General features: G+C 36.0%; 1 protein-coding gene across 2 annotated transcripts in view; it reads right to left on the minus strand.

Moving 5' to 3' along the window:
• Positions 1-27,304, minus strand: part of LOC145290401 (uncharacterized) — a 179,332-nt gene that overhangs the window by 81,614 nt on the left and 70,414 nt on the right. For both annotated transcript variants that reach the window (XM_080136484.1, XM_080136486.1), the window contains exons 3-7: positions 14,821-14,995; positions 11,073-11,776; positions 9,946-10,051; positions 7,341-7,492; positions 1,697-1,816 (exon numbers count right to left, since the gene is read on the minus strand). In XM_080136484.1, the coding sequence (XP_079992610.1) occupies positions 1,697-1,816; positions 7,341-7,492; positions 9,946-10,051; positions 11,073-11,776; positions 14,821-14,995 (1,257 nt within the window). The remainder of the gene's footprint in view (positions 1-1,696; positions 1,817-7,340; positions 7,493-9,945; positions 10,052-11,072; positions 11,777-14,820; positions 14,996-27,304) is intronic.

The following is a 27,304-nucleotide window of genomic DNA, read 5'->3' on the forward strand; positions in this document are numbered from 1 at the left end:
AATCTAGTTATTTGTTTATGCAAACCCAAAAGTCATGTTTACATCTATTTTCTATTTTCACATTCCTTTTGCGATATTATTATATGTCAATCACTTTTTCCTAATTTAATTGTTTATTTTTCTAATCATAATTTATCCAGCGACCTACCGTCGCTCAAATCAATTAATAATAATAATAATAACAATAATGTTTTGACCCTTGGCTCTGCTTGCCACAGTTAACAAATACTATGCTATGATGACAGCCCAAAAGGTCACAACAATACAATATCATATAAAGTTTAACAGTTCCTCTGTAAAAGCAAAGTATTGGCATGCATTAACATGAGCATGTTAATTTCTTGAGTAATACCTTCAGCTTGGAATATCCAATTGAATATTTCTATCCACCTAAAACAAATATATGTCTGTTTGCGATAAAATTGGTTTAGTAAATATATCACAATGCAAACATCGAATATGACGATATGTATGGGATAAAATAATAAAGCTACATACTTTCATTAACCTGACCACTAGCCCTATGTCCAGGAAGATGGTTACTAACTATGAGTACACGTTTTACAAAACCAAAGCTGTTGTTTGAATGGAAAAATTCAAGTGGCACATAAACTAAATGGAGGGTGCTGCTGTTTCACAACACAAACAGATAATCTGTCGCTGTCAACAATTTTTTACAATAAAGTAAGGCCAGGGCCCAAACAGTTTCTCCCAAACTTTGACCATGTTCTTCGAGTAAGATATACAAAAGTTTTAGTCTTAATATTCATTATTAATTTTTAGTTTTAATATTCATTATTAATTTTTAGTTTGAATATTCATTATTAATTTTTAGTTTGAATATTCATTATTAATTTTTAGTTTGAATATTATTAATTTTTAGTTTGAATATTCATTATTAATCTTTAGTTTGAATATTCATTATTAATCTTTAGTTTGAATATTCATTATTAATTTTTAGTTTGAATATTCATTATTAATTTTTAGTTTGAATATTCATTATTAATCTTTAGTTTGAATATTCATTATTAATCTTTAGTTTGAATATTATTAATTTTTAGTTTGAATATTCATTATTAATTTTTAGTTTGAATATTATTAATTTTTAGTTTGAATATTCATTATTAATTTTTAGTTTGAATATTATTAATTTTTAGTTTGAATATTCATTATTAATCTTTAGTTTGAATATTATTAATTTTTAGTTTGAATATTCATTATTAATTTTTAGTTTGAATATTATTAATTTTTAGTTTGAATATTCATTATTAATTTTTAGTTTGAATATTATTAATTTTTAGTTTGAATATTCATTATTAATCTTTAGTTTGAATATTATTAATTTTTAGTTTGAATATTCATTATTAATCTTTAGTTTGAATATTCATTATTAATCTTTAGTTTGAATATTCATTATTAATTTTTAATTTTAATATTCATTATTAATCTTTAGTTTTAATATTCATTATTAATCTTTAGTTTTAATATTCATTATTAATTTTTAGTTTGAATATTCATTATTAATTTTTAGTTTGAATATTCATTATTAATTTTTAGTTTGAATATTCATTATTAATCTTTAGTTTGAATATTCATTATTAATCTTTAGTTTGAATATTATTAATTTTTAGTTTGAATATTCATTATTAATTTTTTCAGGTTTGTTTTTATCATTTGAAAACTTCTTTTTTGTTACCGTTTTTGTTTCCAGCTGTTTCTCCAAATTTTCAACTTCAATCTTCAAACTATTTGTTCGGTATCGAAGTTGCTGTTGGAGATCTCGTTCTTGTTCAGCCTCACTTTGGATTTCATCAACCTAAAAAAAAAGTTTGTGTGAATCATCAAGTTTATTTGCTTTTCAAAAGTTTTCATTTTTTTTTTTTAAACGAAAAAAAATTCTACATTGAATTACTTTGCTTCTTCATTTTAGTTAAATATTTCTAATTCATTTGGATTGATTATTTTATGCCATATCAACCCTATGTTATTTAATAAACAAATATATCAATTAAAGGGATAATTTATCAATATATATATATATATATATATATATATATATATATATATATATATACACACACACACATTGAGATATATATAATTATTAATATAATAATTTTTAAATACCTACAAGCACTAGTGATTCATCATTTTGGGAATCATCAATGCAGAGTGTCATGATTACAGCCGGTCAGGAGTTTCAAACCCGGCCACAAAGTCATCTGACTCCATTAGCAAGGAACAAACCACACGGCCAACTTTAATCACGAGAAATATCATTGAAATTTAAACATTTATTTTCAAATGTCGACACGTCCGTCCATAGTGATCTAATGATTATAACATCATGATCTATCTCTCTCTCTCTCTATATATATATATATATATGGCCCATACCTTTCTCTATATATATAGCCATATGGTTAGGTCGTCAGTATTGCACACTTCATGAGTGCGACGACCTGGGTTCGCACCTATGTCGGAGCACGTCACTGATGAGATGCAGTACATCGAAACCCACTTTGGGTTTGGCGTTGTCCGTTGTCGACGCAATTGCTTGATTCTATCTAATTCTGGGTTCTAGCTTTATCATGAAAGGTGTATGTGAACGGGTATTTATATATCTATCTATAATCTCCTCTTAATGTCTAATGAAACATACTAATATATGTGTAATGATACCTAAATGTTTATGCAAAAATAAATAAAAAGTATATGTTGCTCTGTTGATATTGAGCACTGTGTATTGTATTGATATTGTATAAACCTTGTTAAATTCATTGGATGCTTTACTTCTGAATTATATTAACCTGGAATCATAATAGATTTTTGTGCATGTTTATATATTCATATATACAAAATTCACTCAAACTAATTAACCGATCATTATGAATTTTGGTACATAGCTACTAGATGTAAGGGGGTCAAAATTGGTCTCAAAACGTGAAAACAGTTGCAGCAAAAATGAAGAGTCAGAACAAAAAAAATTTTTTTATAGTTAACAATTTATTGTAGTAGAAAATCAACGTTATCTTGATACACTCATTTTTAAATATACAGTCACCTCCCTAGCCTCTGCTGGAAAGAGTAAAAGATGGAACGTTTGCTCATCTTCATTTCAAGTTAAGCTCGTTCGGTGACCACAGTTCAAATAATTGTTGTTTTTTCCATGAATTCTTTGATGTACATACATCCAAAAACAAACAATAAATGTTTATAAGAATAAAGAAATGGCACTTTTGCAAACGTAATAATTGGTTTAAGTGAGATAACTATTTTACTAATAGATTAATTCAAATTTTCTTAAGAGAATTTGGGACACAATTAAAAAAAAAAAGGAAAAGTGACACTAACTGGAGAGAAATTGTTATTTTTCCACTACTTCTTCAGATATCAGGTCTGTTATTGCAGACATCGATGATCATGGCTCTCCAGTCTCTTCTGCATTCGCTCCTTCTGATGAGATCCATAGTCATGTTTCCAGTGACCTTGTTGAGATTGTCAGTAAACTTTGTTCATTATCTCCCTCTGCTCTTTTTTCTGGTGATTTTTGTAACATGAAGCTTTTTTCCAAGCTGTCCGGCCACATTAAATGGCCGAAAATCTTTAACCGTCTGGTGTGGACGATATTGAGTAGTGATTTGCTGTACTCTGCCTTACGCATGACTTCTTTGTTTGTCTTCCTTTCTGTCCATGAGATTCATAGAATTTTCTTTAAAAAACATATCTCCACTGCTTCCAAACAACCTTCAGGCGCCTTCGTTACTGTCCAACATTCACAACCAGAAATGAGAATTGACTGCATGTACGTCTGATTTTTGTGTTCAGTTTTATGTTTCTGTTTTGTAAACTGCACTCGATGCTATGGAAGGCAGATTTTGCCATCTCAATTCTTGTCTTGATTCCACCATAACTTTTACCATCAGACATAATAGTACAACCTATATACTTGATTGTATCCACCCGTCTAATGGTCTTACCGTTACATTTGATATTGCATTTTGGTACTTCAGCCTTTTTGAAGATAACTTTGCATTCTTCTTAGCATTAAGTTGCAGCCTTTTTCTTTTTACTTTCATTCATCACTTTTGTCAGTATTTGTTGCGATTTGTCTTGTAGTGGACTAGTGGATATATTATACATCCACCAGTCGTACAAAATAGGAAAAATGATTTGAATTGGGGAAGGAAAAATGAATTACTTTGAGGAAGGAACGAACAACGCGTTTACTTGAATTAAACGAACTAGGATTTATTTTGTGAAGAAACAAGTGAAAGAAAAGGGTACAACACGTGTTCATGTCTGCGTTCATCTCTTGCTGTTTACTGGTGAAAAGGAAAGTCTATTGTCATAGAGAGAGAAAGAGAGAAAGTCAATCCAGTTTGGTGTGCATCTCTCGCTGTTAGCTGGTGAGGAGGAAAGTCTGTTGTAGTATAGAGAGAGAGAAAAAATGAGAAAAAGTCAATCCAGGCCATGGAGATAGAAAACGTGTAAAGTGTACATACTGTCTGTTAGCTCGTGCCGCATACATAATAGCAGGGGACGGGACGTGCACCGGCGCGCGCCTCCCGAAAGGAAGGTGGCTGATTAGCCGAACCTCTCTCAAGAGCTGGTCCGAAAAAAGCTGGAAACAGCTTGTCTCTTGCTTTTATAATTGTTTCCGGTGGTCTTTTGCACATGTGTGGATTTCCTTTGAAAGGGAAGTGACGTCGTCCATCTGTGCGTACATGTGCGTACGTTAGCGTGTGTGTGTGTATACACGTGAATGTGAGTGTATGTCCGTGAACGTGAATATATGTGCGTGTGTGGACGTGCGCGTGTATGTTTGTGTGCGCGTATGTATGTGACAAGTAATATAGCTTGAGATGTGAACGCATGTTTTTGTGTGAGACTAGAAAAGGCTCCCACAGTCTTCAGAGTCTGCGATGAGAATAGTGTTATGCACATATCTTTAATTGTTGATGTTACGACCGCCTACACTAATACCTTCTTGGTTTTCAATTTTGTGTGACATCATTTCGCTGTAAATATCGAAGAGGTCAGGTTGACTACTTTTTATTAAGAAAACACAACTTTGAGGAAATGTAGAATGCGTTTGTCAAGTTTCGTCTCTGTTTGTTTGTCACGTGATAATGTCCACAAACAAAATTGTGTTTTCTTAATCAAAAAAAGTATTCAGGGGGAAAAAAGTAGCCTAAAATTCCTGCAAGTTGCGTTTTCTTTGTATTTTATATTTTTGTTATTAATGTTCTAAAATTTTGTTGCAGTAAATAAAGTAGTTGTAAAAGAAATTCTTTCTTACAATTAATCAGAAGTGACTTTTCCAGGGCATTTTTTGTAACATGTTTTTTTTGTTGTTGTTTTTTTTTTGTAATTGTAATTGCTTGAATGTTTTGTTCAGTAAAAATTACAATATCGTCGCATTTTTCAAGTTTTATTTAAAAGCGTCCCAAATTCTTGTATGAAACTGAACGACTCTGTTAGTAAAATAGGGTTATCTCCCTTGGACTAATGACGCCGATTACAAAAAGCACCAAAGAAACTTGGCCACATTTTTTGAAAACATTACATAATTTTAATTTGAGAAGTTAAAAAACGCAATAATGTTATATCAGTTTTATTAAATGTTTAAAAACATTTTTTTTCCTGGACTTTTATAAAAACAATTTATTTATAGAAGAAATTTAATTATTTTTTCTCTTCATTTTGTTAGTGGTATTAGCCTAAGGGGGTATGTAGAGAGAGAAAACGTATACGTCTGTTGTTGCTGACAGTTGCTGTAAAGTCTGAATCCATGCAAGTTGCATGGTTAGCGCAAATTTTGTATAAAGAAAATCGGTGACATCTTTGCAAACATTATTTTATAAGTTGAATTTGAAAATGTAAAATACCGCATATGATTTTTTTATTAAATGATTAAACTATTATTTTTTTCTTAAACTTTCGTTGTTAAGACAACTTTAAAAATGTTTTTAATCTTTTAATAAAAAGTTATCACATTCGGGTGTTCTAAATTTTCAAATTAAACTAATAAATGTGTATATTTTCATTTTCGCTCCAACCTTGAAATTATCAAAACAGTCAATCGCATTCCAAACACAACCTTGACCCACACCTACATCTTGTTACCATCTAGATTATAATTCTTATTGATTATTCTGCTTCTCTGATTATCCGGAGTCATCTTTACACTATAAAGGTGAAGTTTCTATTTTTTCTAGCACATAAGAAAACTAAAACCGTACTTATAAAATATAATAGGATTTTATTGCATTTAAAAATAATACACCTAATATGCACACTGTCAAAGTTTTTTTTACTGGTGGTGGGGGGGGTACCTCTTATCAGGATTCAAAGGCTACTCCAGGGTAAGGGTTAATGTGTTCGATACAGATGGTGAGGCAACATGATCAGTAATGTTAAAACTTGGATAGGGCTTATTTAATAAGATAGCTTAAGAATTTATCTACATTAAATTTGAAAATGATCATGTTATAGTCAGCTGGGAAGCAGCCTCATGGTATTGTGCTCCACAGACGGGCAGTTTTATGAACAAAAGTCTGCTCATGGAATTTTCGCTTAGTCTTGGACACAAATAGAAAGCAAGGGAAATTGTTGTTGGTTGTTGTAGCTAGATAAGTATTTGTGGCAAATGTGTTACAGTGGGGGGACCATGAATTGGAGCTCAGTCGAGCACCTACTATGAAAGTAACGATAGAGCAGAGAGAGACTCACGACGTCTCTTTTGTGAGAAAGAGGAGGTAGAGAAGTGAAAAGATACTTACCCACTAAATTTTGAAGACAGTTTTGTACTCTGTCAATACAGGAAGGGTACTCTTAGCAGATCCTCCCCAGATGTAGCAACAGCACTTCATCTTAGGACACATTCCACTCTCATAGAGGTAGATTGTGTCAGGGGCGAGATATTTTTTAGAGCGGTAAAATGATCCCACCATTTTTCCAGTGAATTTGGTCGCAGATTTGATGTAGGTTTTCCATTTTAGGCCAGGGTTAATATTTGGATATATGAAAAGACGGACTTACAGATTACAAAAAAATGGATTTTCTATTGGTCTTGTCTCAGAAGTGCATCAACAAATTTGGTCGTGATGAAAGAGAAACTGACCGCATGTTGCCATATAAGTGGTTGAATCAAAAGGAGGAGAAAAGCGGAAGTAAACTTCAATGTCACAACATTTGGAGACAGGGGTGACCATGTAGATAAATCAACCAATGGCTGAATATACTAATAGGAAACTCCCTACCCCATCGTCATGTAATCTAAGACTCCACATATAAAAAAAAGACGGACCCAATAGATTTTTTTTTTAAGTTCTCACCTTTGATTTGAACGTTTTGTTTTCATGTTCCAGGTTTTTGAGTTGAGATTTCAAAGACATTAATTCCATTTCAACTTTGGTTTTATCTCCGATAACCTTTCGTAGGGCAACATCACTGGATCTCCTTACTGTTACTCCTGGGCTAGAGGCAACTGTGAAACAATAGAATATCGTAAAACAGTAAATTAAAATTTATTTTAATCAATAAGTATAAAAGTAATTTTTATTAAATATCACCTATGTTTAATAATCGAAATTTCACCTATTTGATCCTCCTATCCTATAAATAGGAAAAGGAATATCTTTTTAAAATCTATAAAATAATCTGTATATCTATAAAAGTGGTATGAGGACAACTCTCAATCTATAAATTCAACAAATTTTTGATCTACAGACTTGAAATTTGGTATTCAGACACGTGGAAAACTTTTTAATCGGTTTTCATCCAGAAAAATGGCTGCAAAGGGGTCAAAATTAAAAAATTGGAGGTCATCAGGTTTTTATGTGTTCGTCAACTGTTTTACGATTGCACATATGTAAATCGTTCAAATGACAGCTTTCTTATGTTAAGAATAAGTAGGATTGAAAACACTTTTTAAAGATCGTGACAAGCTGGTGTAATGCTCATTGTATTTGACTCAATGTGTTTAGGTTTTGGTTTAAATCTTAGCCCAAGTATTTTTTTTTTTATTTACTGAAGTGAACTGTTTAGAAAAAATATAATACTCGCATGGGCATGTCTCAGTTTTTTTGTTTTTGTTTTGTTTGTATTTTTTTTATTATATTAGATACAATATAACAATCAGTAAAGTATTGGTTCTAATAATAATAATAAATATAAAATCTGCATAAATTAAATATCATAATTATGCATATTTTACGACCGCGCTATGCCGGGTGGTCTGCTAGTATATAATAGTGCTGCTTACTACATAATTACGCTGAAGAAAGAATAAAATTCATCTTTATTTATCAATTTCTTTCTGCTGTTAGAACCCTCTTAAAAATTCTTATGAAATTTGCTAAAATTCATTTGATGATGTATAAACTTATATAAATGAGTCTTGCAATAGTAAGCCATTAACTTATTGTGTGAATTGTTTTGCTTCTAACCATAATGTGTAAATTTTATCTTGAATGCATAGCCTCTTGATTTCTAAAATATATTACATGTATCCAGTGTCCTATTTATAAAAGAATCAATATTTCGCTTTCTAAATAAAATAAATAACCGTTTTCATTCAATTTGTGTATTCGAACCCATATTTAGTCATTATGCAGAGCTTTAATTCAATAGTAAAAAAAAAAATCATATACATTTAGATTTAATAGATTAATGTCTGTAATCAAAGCTATGTCACATGTTCTAAAGATATTGTACCATATTGTTAAAGCTTTAAATCTGTAATATGTGATCAATAATAGATTAAGCATTCCAATTTTACTAGCAGATGAAAGGAACTGATTTAACATGATACCGCATCTGACATCAGTTATAAACCATGCCTACCCAAACGTCAATGGACATGTATTTTTAATTGGCTTACTCTCAAAATAACATTTTTATATTTCAAAAAATCTAACTTGTTCCTTAACAATCTAAATATGCTGTTAGTTGTTCAGAAAGTTAATTTAATCAAACCATAAACGATTTTTTTTTCTTTATTAAAAAAGAAATGCATAGAAATGTCTCTAAATAATCTTTTCCATTTATTCAAAGAATGCATTTCCATACATTTAGACACAATACATAGATGGGTGGTTACCTTTAGGATTAATTTATTTACTTTACCTTAGGTTTCCTCTCCCCCATGTTAATAATTTTTCTAAACGTTATTATTTAGAAAAGTCATTCTTAACATGAGGAGGGACTTTTCTTTACCTATTCTGTATTTTCATCCAACAATTTTATAAACAAAAGATACCATAAAAAATCAATTAAAAATGAAGGAGCAACCGGAAATGAAATGGAAACGGTAATCGTAAAAATAACAAGAGGGGTCTCTTTTACTCTTTTGTGAATTTTGCAAATGAAATTCTATGGACAATCTTGTAACATCCACAGTTGTTTTACTAAAATTTGCCACTTTTAGAGTATATTTAAATATTTTTCTGGCAAATATAACTTATATATCTTAAACGTTTAATAGCAGAATCCTGCTCATAGGATGTGAAGCTTAGAGCTGAGGAAATTGCCCTTTTATTCAAAAGTATAATGAATGAACTATTATAATTATATGCCAACATTGGTGGCAAAACAATTGTATGCAAGTTGTTACAAATAAAATATTTTGAAAATGATTAAACACATCACTGTCTGTTCCTTGTAACGCGGTAAGGTATATTTATAGCTCTAGTATTGCACTATTGAGCTATCTAAATGTAAAAACTTGTGTTACTTATTTAGATGTTATTACTACTCTAAATCTCTTGAACAATACTATTGTTTTAGTCAGTTGCTGCTGTGTATGTGTGGTTGAAAATATACTGAACTATCTCCCTTGTATCTTGCATACAAAAGAGTGGCTATTTATTCATGTGGACATTGAATCAGAGACACAATGCATATTTATTAGAGATGTTTTATATTGGAAACAAATTTCACCTTTTCCAGATTCTTCGGAAATTTCTTTTTTCCCCTGTTGACACGGATTCACTAAAGATCCGTTGTTTTGCTTCAATTCTTCAACTTGTTTTTCAAATTGTTCCATCTGAAACAGAATGCAAAAAACAAATTAAATTTAAGGTTTTACACTTTCACTCACTTTGAATTGTTATAATTATTTCTTTGTCGGATTATAATTTTAAACGTTGCTTTATTAAATATAAATATTGAAAATTTTAATTATTCTGATTACCGTTCTCATCTTGGATGTTATTTTTCACAGCATTTTGGCCAATGTAATTTCTGATCTCCAGGTGTATCTTATCAAACTCTGGAATTTTTCTGTCAAACTTGGGAATCTGTATGGAATTTCTAACAGAATTCTTTATTTAATCCATGGGTGTAGTTTGCTCTCATCCCATCAACCAAGACCAGGCAGAAGTTTTAATTTGTAATTGTATTTTTAGTATTGCCAACACTAAGGATTGAATCTTTTCCCTAAAAAAACTGTCACTTAAAACTAATTATTATTTAACACTTCATCCATGACGTCACAAATCCTTGAATTCTGAGTACTAATACCTATCCAAAATTGGCAAGGTTGCTAAATGTATCCAAACATTTCTATGAAAAAAAAAAAAATTTATTTCTTAGTCAGCATGTAAAATTTATACTTGGTATTTGCCCTGAACAGACAATCAGCTTCCATTAAAAAAAAGGAGTTTCTAGAAAATATCAAATTTTTGTCTTTGTAAAATTGAAGCAAAACTGTTCTGTTCATTAATCTTACCTATCCTGGGAGCAGTATTCGTCTAGTAATATACGTATAAACAGAAATAGCTCAGACAAAACAAATACTGTATATTTCGGCATATAAGACAATCCTTAAAGTTAAAAAAAATCATCTTTAAAAATCAATATTTCATAAGATACCAAGTGTTGCAATCTCTAGCCTAGACTAAACAAACATGGTTTCGTAATTTAGCAGTCGTCTTATACAATCAATAGATGATAAACTTATTAAAATTTGCTCCAATTTTGTACCTCGTCTTATCTGACAGTCGCCTTATATGCCAAATATACGGTAACTAAAAGTTCAATGACTAAAAGTAGAAAGCAGAACGAACCTTCAATCTAGTTTCAGATAGTTCCTCTTCCAGCCTGTCATTTTCTTCAAGTACAGTATTGACTTCTTCTTCATGTTCATTTTTCAATCTCTTCTCATTTGTCTGCCAGAATTCATGTTGCTTCTGAAGCTTGTCCTCAAATTCCCTCCGTTCCTTTTCTAAGAGTTTCTGCAAATCTATATCGGATTCCAGCCCACCATCTATCCAAGTGCCAGCATCCTGCATCTCTTTTGGCTGCATCCAATCAAAATCTTCAGTACTGGTTGACTTGGACACGGCTTTATCAATCTCACAAGAAACAGCATGGTTAGCATCAGTAGTGGACATTAAATATTTTTCCTGGACAACATCACTTTGGTTCAAAATACCAACAAAATCATCACTTTGGTTCAAAACACCAACAACATCATCATCAAAATGTTCGGTAATGTTCTGCTCTTTGTAACTAGATTTTTCTGACGATGATCTTTTGTTATCTAAACTGTCATTGTTTTTATCGATGTCACTCTCTATCTCATTCTTGTCATCATTAACTTGTGTGCTAGCATCTTTTGTAGACATCTTATTTTGCTCATGGAGGGCTTCCAGTTCATCCAACAACTGGGCACGTTCAGCAAGTAAGAATGCAACCTGCTCCAATCGGCTATAGTCAGCAATTTCCTCAAGTCCCTGATGCTCCAGAATTTTTTCCAGCTCTTCTCGGGCTAAAAAAAAGAAAAAGAGAGAAAAATCTCAGAAAACAATTTTCTCATGGACGAATTACATATGATATGGGTGACAAAATCATTCACAATTGCTGACAAAGAGTTCAATCTTGTTTTTTTTTTATTATTATTATTTATATAAATCGCTCCAGATAAGATATGAAGCCATCTGATTTAGGAAGTATTAATAATAATAATAATAATATTAATAATGCCTCAAAGTCAAAAACTAGCCTGCAATAAGTATTAGATTCATGTATTCTAACCCAGAAAACAGGAATACTTCCCCTTTTTACAGAAACATTGCTCATGGAATGTGAGGACTAAAGGACAAAATAATAGAAGCAAGAGTTCGAAGGCAAAACCCAAAGTCCACTGACGTAGGATTTTTCTTTGGTTTGTCTGTTTTATGGCATATCAATCCTTTTTGGGTGATTTAAGGACAAAATAATACCTTACTCTTGACTAGGATAGAAATTGTAGGTCCATACGTTTCCCAAAAACATTATTACATTAGAATTGATATTGCTCCAAGTCAACATATTTGCTTCCATATTTCCCAATGGTATTATGGTAATCATGCACATTCCAAGACAATGGTTCTAATGGTATCAGATTATTATTGTTATGTATTACATGTAAAGATTTGAGCAGATAAAAATAAACAGAAAACAATTTGAGATTCACCTTTAAAACAGGAAATGAAAATAAAATCACAGAATATGTGAACAAAATAAAAGCAAATAGATTTAGATATCAAGTGACATGTATGAAAAATGCAAGCAAAAAAAAAAAAAAAAATGAAATGAAAACATATCTTTTCATTTACAATGAAGGGCTGACCTCTGTAGGTCAATACCACCAGAAAAATGAAAAATAAAAAAATAATAAAAATAACAGTTCTTTGAAAAAAGTGTATAACATCAAAAGTCTCCAATAAATATTTTTAAAAATGATTTTAAAATATTTATTTAGTAAAATATTTCATAACACTTTGTTTTTCTAATATTTTCAAATTCACTTTACAAAATGTTTTCAGAGATGTGCCCTAACTCCTATTTAAAATTCATGTTAAATCAAGCACATACACTTCACATTAACTTCAGACTTACAACAATTGTCAATGAAACCAGATGAATCTTTTCTTTCTCCACGAGGGCTTGATCCACACCAGAAAAATGAAGAGAAACAAATTTTTTGGAAGTTTTCTTTGAAAAAGGTGTATTACACTGAAAATCTTAGGGGAAAAAAATTAAGCGATTTTAATCTGCTCTATATAAATAAAATGAACTCATTTTTTCCTGTCTGATTTTGACATTAATAGGATTAAAAATCAAGATATTTCATGCAAATATAATATGCACAAACGGCAGAACAATATCTGAGGTGTGTTATAGGCTTATTATTTCTCAAATTCCTCGATAATCTTAGATTTCTATACTTTTTCTGCTGAGAAGTCACGGCCAAAATCGGTTAAGATCAATGGAAGTGGTAAAATATTTTCTCTCTAATAAATTCCTCCTCCCCCTGCCACCATTTAACACCGTTTGGGGATCGTTCACAAGGAACAGTTGAGAAGAGAACACCGGTTTGGCTTCGTAGTTCTTTCATGTGAAGTTATTTAAAATCACTAAACTAAGCTGCAGTGCTCTGTGGCGTAGTGGTTAGCGTGCTGGACAATTCACATTATATTTTCACGTTCACGCCGACCTACCGTAGTCGTTTTTTTTTTTTTTTTCCTAAACAACTGGAATGGACTTTTCTTGGTGGCCGAACTGTTAACGTTGCAGATGTTTTTTTTTTTGTTTTTTTTTTCACACTTTATTTTCCTACTTTTACTCATGACTCCGGGTTTGATCCTTCCTACTTACCTACCATAACATTTTTTAAAACTCCCCCCCCCCGTCCCGGAAACAAACACTCGGGCAACGCCGGGTACCCCCGCTAGTCATTTAATAAAATATTTCATAACATATTTAAGTTTTCTAATATGTAAAAATATATATTTGGTCTCATTTACTCTGACCACATATCAGATATCAATATCCAATCTCGCTGCTCATTTTGTGTCTATGTGCAAGTGTGTGAGTTCATATTGTATTTGAATGTGAGCATATGTTTTAATATATACATGGGATTGTATATAATATTGATTTATGTTATACTTTTTTTTTAACATGCTAGTCTTACTTGATCAATGTTAGTCCGGGATACAATGAAATCAATTTAATTTTTACTTGTTTACACACTTTTATGGTAAACGAGTTCTTATTATATTATTCAATTTTAAAAATGTCGATTTTTTTAGATGATTATTTAAAAATGTTTCATATTTGCAATTGGCTGAGCTAGACAAAGTCATCTATTTAATCAATAGTAGCAAAGTATCTTATGTTTGCCAATAATACAGAACAATAATAAATGGCAATTTGTTAGTCAGAAGCAAAGACACAGAGTTCAAGACAAAGTTAACAGACAACAGGTTCATATAGACAGATTTGTAAATCACAAGGAAGTCTTAATCACAAACTATCTTCTGATCATTGTATGATTGGTTTGTATGTTCGACTTATTTTATAGAAAAGAGATGCTAATTTTTATGTTATTTATCTGAAAATAAGCTCACTATCGAGTTTTTACTTCATTGTGGAGCGCCTATTTTGGTAAAAGGCCATTCAATATTTTATACGTATTTCATAGTCTAACTGTTATGGGGTAAGCTGATCTACCCATCTTGAGAATAATGGATTTAGTCAGAGGTTATAAACATAGTGACATCTAAACATTGATTTAGTGATTCTTGGCAGTTATGGTCCAAGAATCATGACGTGTACTTCTATAACATACATTTACCAAAACATTTTTGTTAATTATACTGCTGTCTTTATCTTAGTGGTCAGCCTGCAAGGCTACAACACTCAGAAAAAAAAAAGTATATATATATATAGTTTGGTAAAAGGCCAGATAATATTTTACACTTTTTCTATAGTCTAATGAAAACCATAATATCTGAAAAAAATAAAATAAAAAAAGGAACAACCTACTTGCATTTGGATCATCTGTCAACTGTACCACTTGTTCCTTGAGCTGCCGGTTTTCCAGTTCTAAATTCTGGAGAACCTCATCTCTTTCAGTTGATAATTGTTTGATGTGTTCCACGTAATGGTCCACTTCCTCCATTTCTTCGCCATGGGTACGAACCAGTTGAACTTTCTCTTCCTGTGAAATTTAAAAACCTGTCAGAATTATTTAAGCATTTGAAGGATCATATAGGAAGAATCAAATGTACATGTATTTTACACATTGTACATGGAATTAATTTTAATTAATAAATTTTCATTAGGGTATTTATAAATGAATATATTCTTTTAATATTTTGTTTTTTAGTGGAATTTGTAACTTTTTCGAATATTGATGTTAATTTGTATGACTTTAAATAAACACTGCTTTGAAACAGATGTGAATAATTATTATGCCATTGTATATGCTTTTTATTTGGGACATTATTTGAAAAATGATTTAAATCATTAAAACTACACACACACACATTATATATATATATATATATATATATATATATATATATATATATATATTTATTATAAGAAATAGTTCGAAGCTAAATAAACTTTAATAGATTATCCAATCAATAAGGAAAATAAAACTCTTTACACCATGGTATTTTGAACCTTAATGCTTCTCAGCAGAAGATTTTATATATATATATATATATATATATATATATATATATATATATATATATATATATAATATAATATAATATTATAATAATATTGTGTATTTAGGCAGCATGTTTTCATTCAGACAAGTATTGTTAAATAGCACGGAGTATTTTTGATTAATAAGCCTTTTTTTGTAATTTTTGGAATTATTGTTCTTATTTCTCGGTTGAATCCCTGCAAGAAAACTCCATAGTCGTCTTCGTCCATTTGTTTTTTTCTTTTGGTTGTTTTTTGCAAGTACTTTCAACTGAGTTTCAACAGTCGTCTTCAGGCAGTTTTGATTATTGTTCATTTAAAATCTGGGTGCTTTTATATGCTTCAGTTAAAATTATATTTTAATTTCTTGAACTAGTGAAGAGTCTCGTGTGTAAAAAAAAATAAATAAAAAATAGTATACGTTTTTGAACGCCTTAGGAACGTGGCTAAAATAAATGTACAATGGTTTTAAAGGTGTAATTTACAAGATGGTATAGAATTTACAGGTTTTTTTAAATAATTTATAACTTTACATTACAACATATAGATAGATATATATATGTAACTATATGTGTGTGTGCTTTATATATATATATATATATATATATATATATATATGTATATATATATATATATATATGTATATATATATATATATATATATAACCTTTAAAGCTATATGAAAAAAATCCAACTTTTAGTCCTTTATCAGAATACTATTTTGCTTATAAGTAACTGCATTAATTTGCTTCCAAAAATTTACGTTATTGTTAACATTATTATTGTAGAGATCATCAGTTATTTACTATGAAAAACTGTTTCGGAAATTTAAAAATGAAACAGAATTTTATATCATGGCTCCCCAACAGTATTACTCACACATCAATTCCTAAAAAAAAATAAAAATAAACCTTACGGATCTCAGATCTAGATTTTTTCTTCAACAGGATCCATGTCCCAGCTTTGTCTGGGGAAACTCAGAAAACCAAAACACTTCTACTCCTACACTGACCTTCATTTTACTAGTCTTGTTCAAGATTTTTTTTTTTCTATTAATATCAATATTCAAATTATAAATAAAAGAATCATAATAATAATAATATAGACGTAAAGAGACTTATGCTTAGTTATACAAAAACTATATCTTAACAGATAAGTCACAGTTTATCAATTTTTAAATTAAATCGATATAGAATAAATAGTGGTAGTTGTTGCAACCCAACAGGTCAGGAGTATGTATATATATAATTTCTATGTAGTAAGTTTTGAAAATATATATGGCAAATGGAATTTTCTGTGTTTTATACTTATGAAGATTCGTCAGGCTATGGCATGGAATTGATGTTGCTTCATGTTTTTATACATCCCGTGATACTAAGTTTGCTAGTCAACCAATCAGATTCTTAGTTGTTCATACACCCATTTATTGCAGCCAATGTGTGTGTGCACCTGTTTCGTTCGTATTTTTGTAAGAATTATTTCATTTTTGTGATCGAATATGACTTAGTTTTAATTTGGGTGTTTATTTAAATTTTATGTTATACTATGGTATTTTTATGCATTTGTTTATTTATTAATTATTATTATAATCATGATTATCATTTTTGTTATTGTTATTATTATTAGTAGTAATAGTATTAGTTTAAGTAGTAGTAGTTTATTTCTTTTTCTGTTATCCTAAGGTAAATTTATTTTGTGTGTACATACGCTTGCTATTTCACTTCTGCAGTTTAATAAATTTCGAGGTTCTTTAAAGTTTAAGATAGCTAATTTCTCATTCAAACATAGTCTACATGGGTCGTCTAGGTTTCTATATGTGCTGATTTGCCAGAAAATAAGGCTATAGATGAGGAGACAGATAATCCAACATGGTTACCGCTAAATCCAGACTTCAATACGGTACACATGAACTCTAGCTTTCTACAGGATTTTCTCTAATCTGTTGTTTACATCCATACATATTAACTCTTTCCACGAATAATTCTCCTTTTCTTCATACATACTAACGAAGATAATCAATAAAGTTGTTGTGTTAGAATGAGACTCTTATCGTTTTAGTAAAAAAAAAAATACTTTCCATCAAATTTTGAGTTATACTTTATACCATTAAAAACACACTGATGTGTGTCAATAATATGATTATGAATAAATTTATCATTATAAATTATGTTATATATATTTTAGTAAATATCTTTTGGTGAACTTTATCGTTATAAATTATGTTATACATATTTTAGTAAATATCTTTTGGTGAACTTTATCATTATAAATTATGGTATACATATTTTAGTAAATATCTTTTGGTGAACTTTATCATTATAAATTATGGTATACATATTTTAGTAAATACTTTTTGGTGAACTTTATCATTATAAATTATGTTATACATATTTTAGTAAATATCTTTTGGTGAACTTTATCATTATAAATTATGGTATACATATTTTAGTAAATATCTTTTGGTGAACTTTATCGTTAAGAACAATGTTTCCCAAAGTGGGTGGTACCGTCCCCACTAGGGGTGGTGCTTTAATATTGCAAAATAGTAACGCAAAAAGGAGCGGTTGGGAGGTGGTAACTAACAAATGTGCACACACACATATATATATAGAGAGAGAAAATAGGCAAACATTTTTATGCTGTAGAATCCACATATATGAAAGTGTGTCTGCATGCAGGTTATATATTGGGTGTCTGCATTTCGTGTTTCATATTAATAGTAGAAAACTTGTAAACAAAACATAAAACAATAAATAATTTATATAAACTGCAACAGAATTACATTCTCTACCGATCCATATACTTTGCACTTTTATTTCCAAATTTTATTTCAAAGAAAAGTGTTTTATCGCCTTTCAAAACAAAAATAGTTACAGAGTTATAGTTTATGTTCGTTAAAACGTGTGGTTTCTATTGGGGAAAGCACTTATCATTTAGACTTAGTGTTAGGGTAAGTAAATTTTTCTATTATCTTTCCAGCAGGATAAGGTTAAGTGATAATATCAAAATTATGGGCTACCATTTTTTTTTTCCATATGCCAACAAAACATTGCTGAGCAAAATAAAATTCTGAAATAAAAACTATTACAGTTTCCATACAGCAAAAGTATACCATTTGGTAGAAAATTTAATTCTACTGCTTTTGTTAGAAATTATTTGTTGTTGTTATTTGATTTTACGATTTCCCAACTGTTAACAATTCTGAACTTTTACCCTTGTATGAGCAAAGCACTAATGGTTGTGAATTAAAAAGCTGTTAGCATACAGATCATTATTGAAATGATATTTTGTAGTCTTTTTCTTCCGTGTGTGTGCTTGGAGTATTAATAAAGAATCCGAGCAAGTTAGGGCATGTCAAAAAAACTTGCAATCAACTCAGCAGTTTTTTGAGCAACATACAAAGAATCTTGAATTTCAAAGGACGAAATCTGCAAACAAAAATAAAACTAAAATACCTTTTTTTAATATCTATAACTGTTCTTGAAAAAATTCCTTAATATCACTTTGTGATGAGTATGAGTTTAAAGTGCATCTGGTATAGGAATTTAGGGGAGTGTGCAATCTCCCCACCCCCTCAGTCACTATTACTCCTAGCTCTACTTTGGTGTGGTGGGGTCGTATCTGTAACCGTCTCATCCATGTGTTAAAGAGAACATATTGTTCATAGATTATTTCAGTACAAAATATATGCCTGCGAAACAAATCTTTACCTCTATCTATTTAAAAGGCACTTTGTGTGTGAGTTCGTTTCCTATAGACTCCGAAACGATCGGCCCGATTTTTTTTTTTAATTTCGTTTAAATACACTTTGTGTCTGGGAGTGTCCTTAGATAGGTTTTGCATTGGAATGTTCCCAATAAGTATTGAAAATTGATAAACGAAAAAATCTGATTAATGAAAGAGCAGTCCAATTTTTACAAAAGTTAACATCCTTATATAGCTTAACATCACAAATGTATTTGAGAAGTTTATCACTGCACAAGCAGAAGGGCCCGATGTATAAAATCAACAGTAGATTCTTTAATAAGACAGAGGCGTGTTCGAAATGACTGTTTCTGTTTAAAGCACAATTGAACCATGTAATAGTCTAAACTTTAATTCAAGCCATTAAATAAAAATAATTTAATAAAATCAACAGTAGGTGCTCTGCAGTGCAATGTAGACTGTACGGAGGCATGTGAGCTTACTTCTAATACATCACAGTAGGTTCCCAACTAGAGCAGGCAATCAATCGATTTGATTGAAAAATGAGCGATTTCACTTATCTCAAGGTATTGGAAGTGAGACACATTTGTGGATCATTTAATCCCAGGCAACATCGGATTTCCCGATAACAAATCAAACATAACAAACTGCTTGGAATAAAATAACCCCAAAAAAGGCCGACATGTTAAACAGAAATTAAAAATAAAAGTTAAGAAAAAAAAAATTTTTGTTTAGAAGATATTTGCATAACAAAGTATTTGACATTAAACTTTTTTTTTAATTATTAGAGGAACTTTTGTTGTGCATTCCAAGTCGGATGCATGTTCTTTGAACTGCTTAGTTCGTTTGTCAGAAACCAACAAAATTTTACCTTACTCTACACATTGTTAATTTCATTTACACTCTAGACCCATAATTTTCAGCAGCAGCAGCAGCAGCAGTCCCACGGTATCTTGTTCCACAAACGGACAGTTCTAGGAAAGAAACTGTGCTCATGGAATTTTCTTTTTGTTCTAGAAAGTAAAGGAAATTGTTGATTGTTGTTGTTGCTAAATGCGTATTTGTCACAAACGTTCTACAAAGGGGGGGGGGATTGAAGCTCAGTCGAGCACCTACCATAAAAGTAATGATAGAGCAGATATAGACTCGCAATGTCTCTTCTGTGAGAAAGAGAGAGTAGGGAGGCGAAAAGCCCTTGCTCACTAAATCCAGTGATCTTGGCAACAGATCTGATGTAGGTCTTCTGTTTCAGGTCAGGAGTGAAAGTTTGTCAAAATAGGGGCCTTCCTCAAGACAAGACCCTTCTCCTAGCTTCTACAAACAACACCTACAGAAATCTCTGTTAAATAACTCAATATCATTTCACCATGATGATAATGATCGATTCGATCTCTTCCACAATAAAAGTAATAGAAATTTCTTGTCTGCCCATTTATTCATACTCTTGTTTGTTACCATTTCGTTTCTGCTACCCATCAGATCTCTTCCATATCTTAAGCAATCTAAGACAAAATTATTGGATCAAAATAGGGTTGATATGAAACTTTTATTTTCTAAAAGGCAAAAAAGTAACTTGCAATTAAATTAATGAAGCAAAATCAAAGGCGAAAGAGAAAAATATTTTTCTGGCTTTAGGACTAGCATAAATTACCTGGGGTGAGTAGACAGTGATGATTGACATTTTTCCCAGAATCTGGGAAAATTTGGAATAAATTCCATTTCAGTGAGAGAAAGAGACAGATGATGTAATAACCTCATGTAGTAAGAGAGAGGAGCCTCCAATTCCTTAGATAACAGTGAGTTTGGAAAAACAGTGCCGGATTGCCTTGCTGAATTCTGGACAACGCAATCAGTTGTATTTTGTAGCAAAGAGATTTAATTTTGCTTGCCATCGGTCCCCACGAACTTAAATTGGCCTTCAGGACAAGATCAAAGTGTAGCATCTGTTCTCTCAGTTACGAAACTTTCCGCCACCGGGCTTTCGGGGTAGGTTAAGGTGTTTTCATACTAACCTTCGTTAGCAAGGACCGACCCCCTCCTTTGGGGAGTCAGGACCTAAAGGACCGACTCCACATTTGTGGGAGCTTGGACCCGGAAACCGATCCCCTTTTTTGGGAGACTGGAATCTCGGGACCAACACCACTAGCTGGTAGTTGAGACCTGCTTTTGGTGTTTTTTGCATGCGTTTTTTCTTCGTTCCGGTCTCTTCCCTCTAGAGACAGGGGATGGTCTAATTTCTCCACACTTAATTGCCTGAGCAGCACTCTGACCTGCCAGGCCCAAACTTTGTCTATCTTCGCTGCTCTCCCAGTGGATCGAGCAGACAGGGTTCTCTTTCTCGCTTCCGTTGGGGTAAGTTAGTGGGTAGGGTGACGTGGGGTAGGGCGGGTGCTTCGTTTCTGCTCCCCTCTGTGGGCAGGGATGCCTATCCCCTCTCTCTCTTAATTGCGACGCGGCACTCTGACCCGCTAACACCCACTGCGTCTTTCTTCTCTGCTCTCCCCCCTCGCAGGGGGATCTGAGCTGCTAACCCGACATCCCCGTGAGGGGAAGTCAAAAACTCTAATTTCTTCAAAGTCCGCTCCTCCCCCTCCTCCCCCTCCATTCCCCTGGGATTTCTTTTCCCCCACTACACTTTGGTCCGCGTCAGCGGCCAGTGCAACCGCCACGATGCAGGCAGGAGGGGTACGTCACCCCAAATGCGCAGCATCTCAACTGCTAACGACTCCCTATGTGAGGGAGCTGATGCATCTCCCGGCGAGACGGCGCCAGGAAACAAGGTAGGGCCCCGGCGCGCGGCGACCTTGGAAGGAAGCGAGAGGGTAGGGCCGCAGCCCGCGGCGACCCCCCGAAAAGCACCTGCAACCGCTCCCCACGAGGGCAACCCAGCGGAAAAAGCTGCCGTTAAGTCACTAGCTGGGGAAAGTGCAGAACCCAGTCAACCAGCTGCACCCCAGGACGGCAGAACCAAGGGAGGAAGACCGGGGAACCCATCCCCCGCTCCCCCAAAGGGCGACTCCCCAACAGAAAAGGAGGAAAACAGCACCGCGGACCAAACCGAGGCGCTGAATGAAGATGTAATAGCCTCCATCTGCTCACTATTCGGCGGGGAAGACAGTGATTGGCCCCCCAACACTCCCCAAGAGGACCAAATACGGAAAAGGGGTGACTCTCCGGCCAGTGGTAACAAAAGCAAGCTGGAAGGAGAGACACCCTTGACAGTACCCACCAAGGCTCCAGCTGGGAACACGGCACCAGAAGGGGAGACACCTCCATTCCCCAAGGGGACAGCCACCCAGCAAAGGAAGAAAATAAGAAAGGGGAGCGGCCCGGAGAGCAAACCAAGCCAGGACGAAACAACACCAAAGACACAATGGCCTACTTTGCCTGGTAACGGCCCAGTTCCGAAACCAAAAATGCCCATAACAAGAGAGAGCCCCGCAACACCAGCTACGCCCCCCAACCCGAGTCCAGCTGACACCCACCAGGATGGAGGACCGGCATGGGGCCCCAAAGAGCAGCAAGGGAAGTTGACGCCCGAAGACTACAGAGCACTCTTCGACTCCACTTACAAGGAGTATACCCAGGGGAACAACATCCAACCCCTCCCGGGTCAAGTGGAAGTTCTGGAGAAAAGAGTGCTCTCGCTGATAACTTCAGACACCAAGACAAGGGGTCTGACGGGCGTCAACAAGGACACCATGATGAACGTGTTGCTGGAACAGAACATTCCCGCCAACTACATCTGTAGAAGGAGTTACGCACAGTGGGATGTTCTGCTCCCCACCTCCGAGGACGCAGTCAGGCTGTCCAGGACCAGCCATCAGAGCAGGAACATAAAGCTCCAACCCATTTATATGAACAAGAGGAGAGCAAATGTTTCTGCTCTAAACGTCCCCTGCTATATGGAGGCCAAACAACTGGGGGCCATCCTAAGCCAGTATGGGGACGTAGAGGAAGTTACCCCGGTCCGCGGATTAAGAAACATCATGACCGGGGACTACAAAGTACAGATGGTCCTGGACAAAGCTGGATTCTACGCCATCCCAGCCACACTCAAGTTCGGAGAGTGGACACTCTCCCTTATAGTGGAAGGGAGGAGGCCCCATTGCTGGCTGTGCACACAACAAGGGCATATGGCAAAGGACTGTCCGAAGAGGAATGGAGGGAAGAAGCCCACAAAAGCGGCGGGAACAAGCATGACAACAAATCAAGCCGCTGCTCCCGCACCGGCCGCAAATCCTCCAGAGGCACAGCCAGGCTGGGTGACGGTCGTAAAGAAAGGCAAGACCAACAAACAGCCATCCTTGCAGACAGTCACCCAAGACCAAGACCAACCGAAGAGCGAGACGGAGAAGATGGACACACAGACACCCTCCTCCTCAAACAAGAGGAAACTACCAGAATCTGAGGAGGAGGCCGTGTCAGAGGCAGAGGAAGAGACAACAACAGTCTCTATGGCCCTGAGCGCAACAGAGATCAGGAGGGCCAGGAGGAGGAAAAGCCGCAAGACACGCGCAAACCCTCCTACCCCCACTGAGACTGAGAAGGACTCCCTCGTAACAACAACACAGGATGAGCCCCCTGTGATCCCAACACCCCAGCAACCCGAAAAACCTTCCCCCTCTCCTATAAAGGCTCCAAGAAACTCTTCCCGCCCCTCATCCCGTGACAGGAGCCAAAAAGAAGAAAACGAGCAGGCTACCCCCTCCCCAAGCGCCCAGCCTCCCCATCAACCAAAAGAGGTCCCCTCCCCCACTCCCAAAGTCCGCACTGAACGGACCAAAAAGCTCCCCTTCCTGCCAGGAAGCAGGATTTGTGAAACAGACCCTCTCCAACCGGCTCCGGACCTTAAAGGACAACAGAAGGTCCGGTACAATAAACTAAAAAACTTTGAAAAAGTCGGTGGAGACCTAGTAACAGACCCCACTAAATTCAAGGACGCTCCCTTGTTGATCACTTTCGTTAGGGTCAACAAGGACGCTAGGACTGAAGGAATGTGGGCAATGATTAAGGCAGCGAAGAATGCGATCCCAGGCCAGCAGCTGGTGGATAGGGACCATCCTTCGCTGACCAACATTTTCTTTAAATGTGAGGGTAGAATCCCCATGTATGTACACCCATCGCTATACAGGGCACTTAAGCTAACCTTCCCCCTGGACGTGGGGGGCGTGGCCAAGGATGGATCACCTTCATCGGATTTACTTACCGGCAGCCTTGGCCAGGCCTGCCATGTCCTCACTGCCAAGGATTTCAGACCCGTCTGTGACAGCGCTTGACGTAAGTGATCATGTCTTTGAACTTGGCTACATTGAATGTGAGGGGCATCAGGTGTCGAAGCAAGGCCTCGCGCGTTGTGAGAGACTTGGTGTCCCTCAAGGTAGATATTGCCGCTATCCAGGAGACCCACTTTGTTTGTGACGGGGATTGTCAGGTGCTGGTAAACGATTACGATGTCTACTCAGCATATGGCAATACCTATAGTCGTGGAATCTCCTTGCTAGTGAGTCGCACCCTGTCAGCGTCGGTGAATGTTGTTCAGGCAGGCGAGGACGGGCGGGCGCTTGTTGTTGATGTTGTTGTTAATTGTAGTGTTTTTCGGATTGTTGCTGTTTATGCTCCCAATGCTGCTGTAGAGAGGGCAACCTTTTTTCGACGGTTGGAGGGCTTCTTAGTGGATCCGGAACGGTTAGTTTTAATGGGGGATTGGAATGCAATCCTTGATCCCAAAATAGATAGGGTCGGGGGGACTAGCGGGTCGGCGTGGTGTGACAGCAGTCTGTCTGACCTGATGGCCTCGTGCGATCTCGTCGACAGATTTCGTCTGGATCATCCGGGGCGGGAGATGTGGACGTGGCATCCTGTAGTGCCTTCCCATCCAAGCACTTACTTGGATCGGATGTTAGTTAGAAGAGGCGATGTAGACTTCCTATCTTGCCCCACGTTCCACTTGCTAGGAAACTCGGACCATAAACTTGTTATGGCCCGTTTGAACTTAAGTGCTAGGCCTAAACTGGCCGGATACTGGAAGTTCAACAGCACCTTGTTGGAGCTGGAGGACTACCGGTTGAAGGTCACTGAGCTAATTCAGCGGGCTTTAGTGGGGGCGGTTACAGGGAGTAAGTGGTGGGTTAGTCTCAAGGCCAAAATTAGGCGCTTCTCTGTCCAGTATAGCCAACGCCTCGCGATAGATAAGGCTAAGGCAAAGAAGCGTTTAGAGGATAAGCTGACCCGGGCGGTGGAGGGGGGGGGACCCCCTAGAGTTAGCACTAGCTAAACAAGATCTCAACCGCTTGGCTAGCGAGCGGTATGAAGGTCAAGTAGTTAGGGCTAGGTTAAAGAAAGTTTCTAACGAGGCTGTGAATGTTGACGCTGTTGAGCGTAAGGCTGCTTTAAGGCGCGGTTCGGATGGGTACATTCGTAAAGTACATAACCTGGAAGGACATGCTTTAGTATCGACTCGGGAGATCTGCGAGGGGTTTCGGGAGCATCTATCGGTGCGCTTCACCCAACTACCCGGACTCAGGGTTGATGAGTTTGGCAGCTATTTGGCTGACTCGCCCCGCCTCACGGCGGCTCGGGCGGCTAGCTGTGATGGTCTTATTACTGAACATGTGGTCATTACTGCGTTGAAGCAGGTCGGCTATAACAAATCCCCGGGGCTTGATGGTTTACCCTACGAGTTTTACTTGAGGCTGTCGCCCATGTTGGTCCCTATTCTGAAGGATATGTTCAACCATTGGTTTGCCCAGGGTTCCATCCCTGGACAGGTGACCAAGGGTGTGATCACATTGCTGAGGAAAGGTCAACGGCATGGTGGGAGGGAAAACTTTGATGATTTTAGGCCATTGACTCTGCTAAACACAGAGTTAAAGATTTTGGCAAAGATTCTTGCGAATCGCTTGCAGGTTGTCATCACTGACTTGATCGAACCGGACCAGACTTATGCTGTGAAAGGGAGATCGATTCAAGACAATTTGCACTTGATACGTTCGATCATAGAGGGGACAGAAGACGACGCCGAAGCCGCGCTGATCAGTTTGGATCAGTCCAAGGCATTCGATAGGGTCGACTATCGGTTCCTAGGATCTGTGCTAGAGGCCGCCGGATTTAATCCGGACTTCCGCAAGTGGATCTTTGTTCTGTATGACAGGCCGACGGTAGCGGTGCAGATCAACGGTAAGCTGTCGGAGTCATTCGCTGTCTCTCGGTCGGTGCGACAGGGTTGTCCGCTGTCGCCTCTGTTGTATGTCCTGGCGTTGGAACCCCTCCTTCGCAAGTTAAGGGACGAGGCGGCTACACCAGTCCTGCGCGGAATAGCTCTCCCTGGAGGCACACGAGCCAGGGTTTCCGCATTCGCCGATGACGTCACCGTGTTCGTGTCTTGCCTCACGGACGTTCAAGTGGTGGTCGAGGCGCTCGCTCGATACGAAGAAGTAACAGGGGCCATCTTCAACCATAGCAAGTCTGTTGGCCTGCGGTTGGGGGCCTGGACCGGGGTAAACTCGCTTCCAGGTATTTTCAGCTGGACCGATGGACCGGTCCGCATTCTCGGTGTCTGGTTTGGACCGGGACTTCAGCTGAAAAAGAATTGGTCGGAAGTACAGTCTAAGGTCAAATCGTCAGTAAAGACTTGGATTGGAAGGAAATTGTCCTTGAAGGGTCGGGCGGAGGCGTGTGCTACATACGTCTTTCCGCTCATCCTTTACCGTTTGTCTGTACTTCCTCTCCCTGTAGAACGACTAACCCGCTTACAAGGGCGCCTCGATTCACTTTTGTGGAACGAGGGTAAGCATTATGTCTGCAGAGAGGTCTGTGTTCAAAGTCCGAGCGAGGGAGGCCTGGGTCAGCCCAGTCTCTTGTGTCATAGAAACGCCGAGAGATTGGCTTTCCTGGGTCGTTCGCTTGAAGGAGACGCTCCTTGGGTCCCTGTGGTTGAGAACTCGTTTCCCAATCTCAAACCCAACCCTTCGTTAGAAGGTCGTCGTAGACCGAAGGGGGAGTCCAAGTTCTTCTCCGAATGCCGGACTGCTCTTAGAGCTTTGCCGGGGACCAATGTCCTCGATCAGCCAAGGAAGAAACTGTATCGGGATTTAGTGGAGGG

This window comes from Euprymna scolopes, chromosome 2 (genome assembly GCF_053919585.1).
Source record: "Euprymna scolopes isolate OS-2025 chromosome 2, ASM5391958v1, whole genome shotgun sequence".
Lineage (NCBI taxonomy): Eukaryota > Metazoa > Mollusca > Cephalopoda > Sepiida > Sepiolidae > Euprymna > Euprymna scolopes.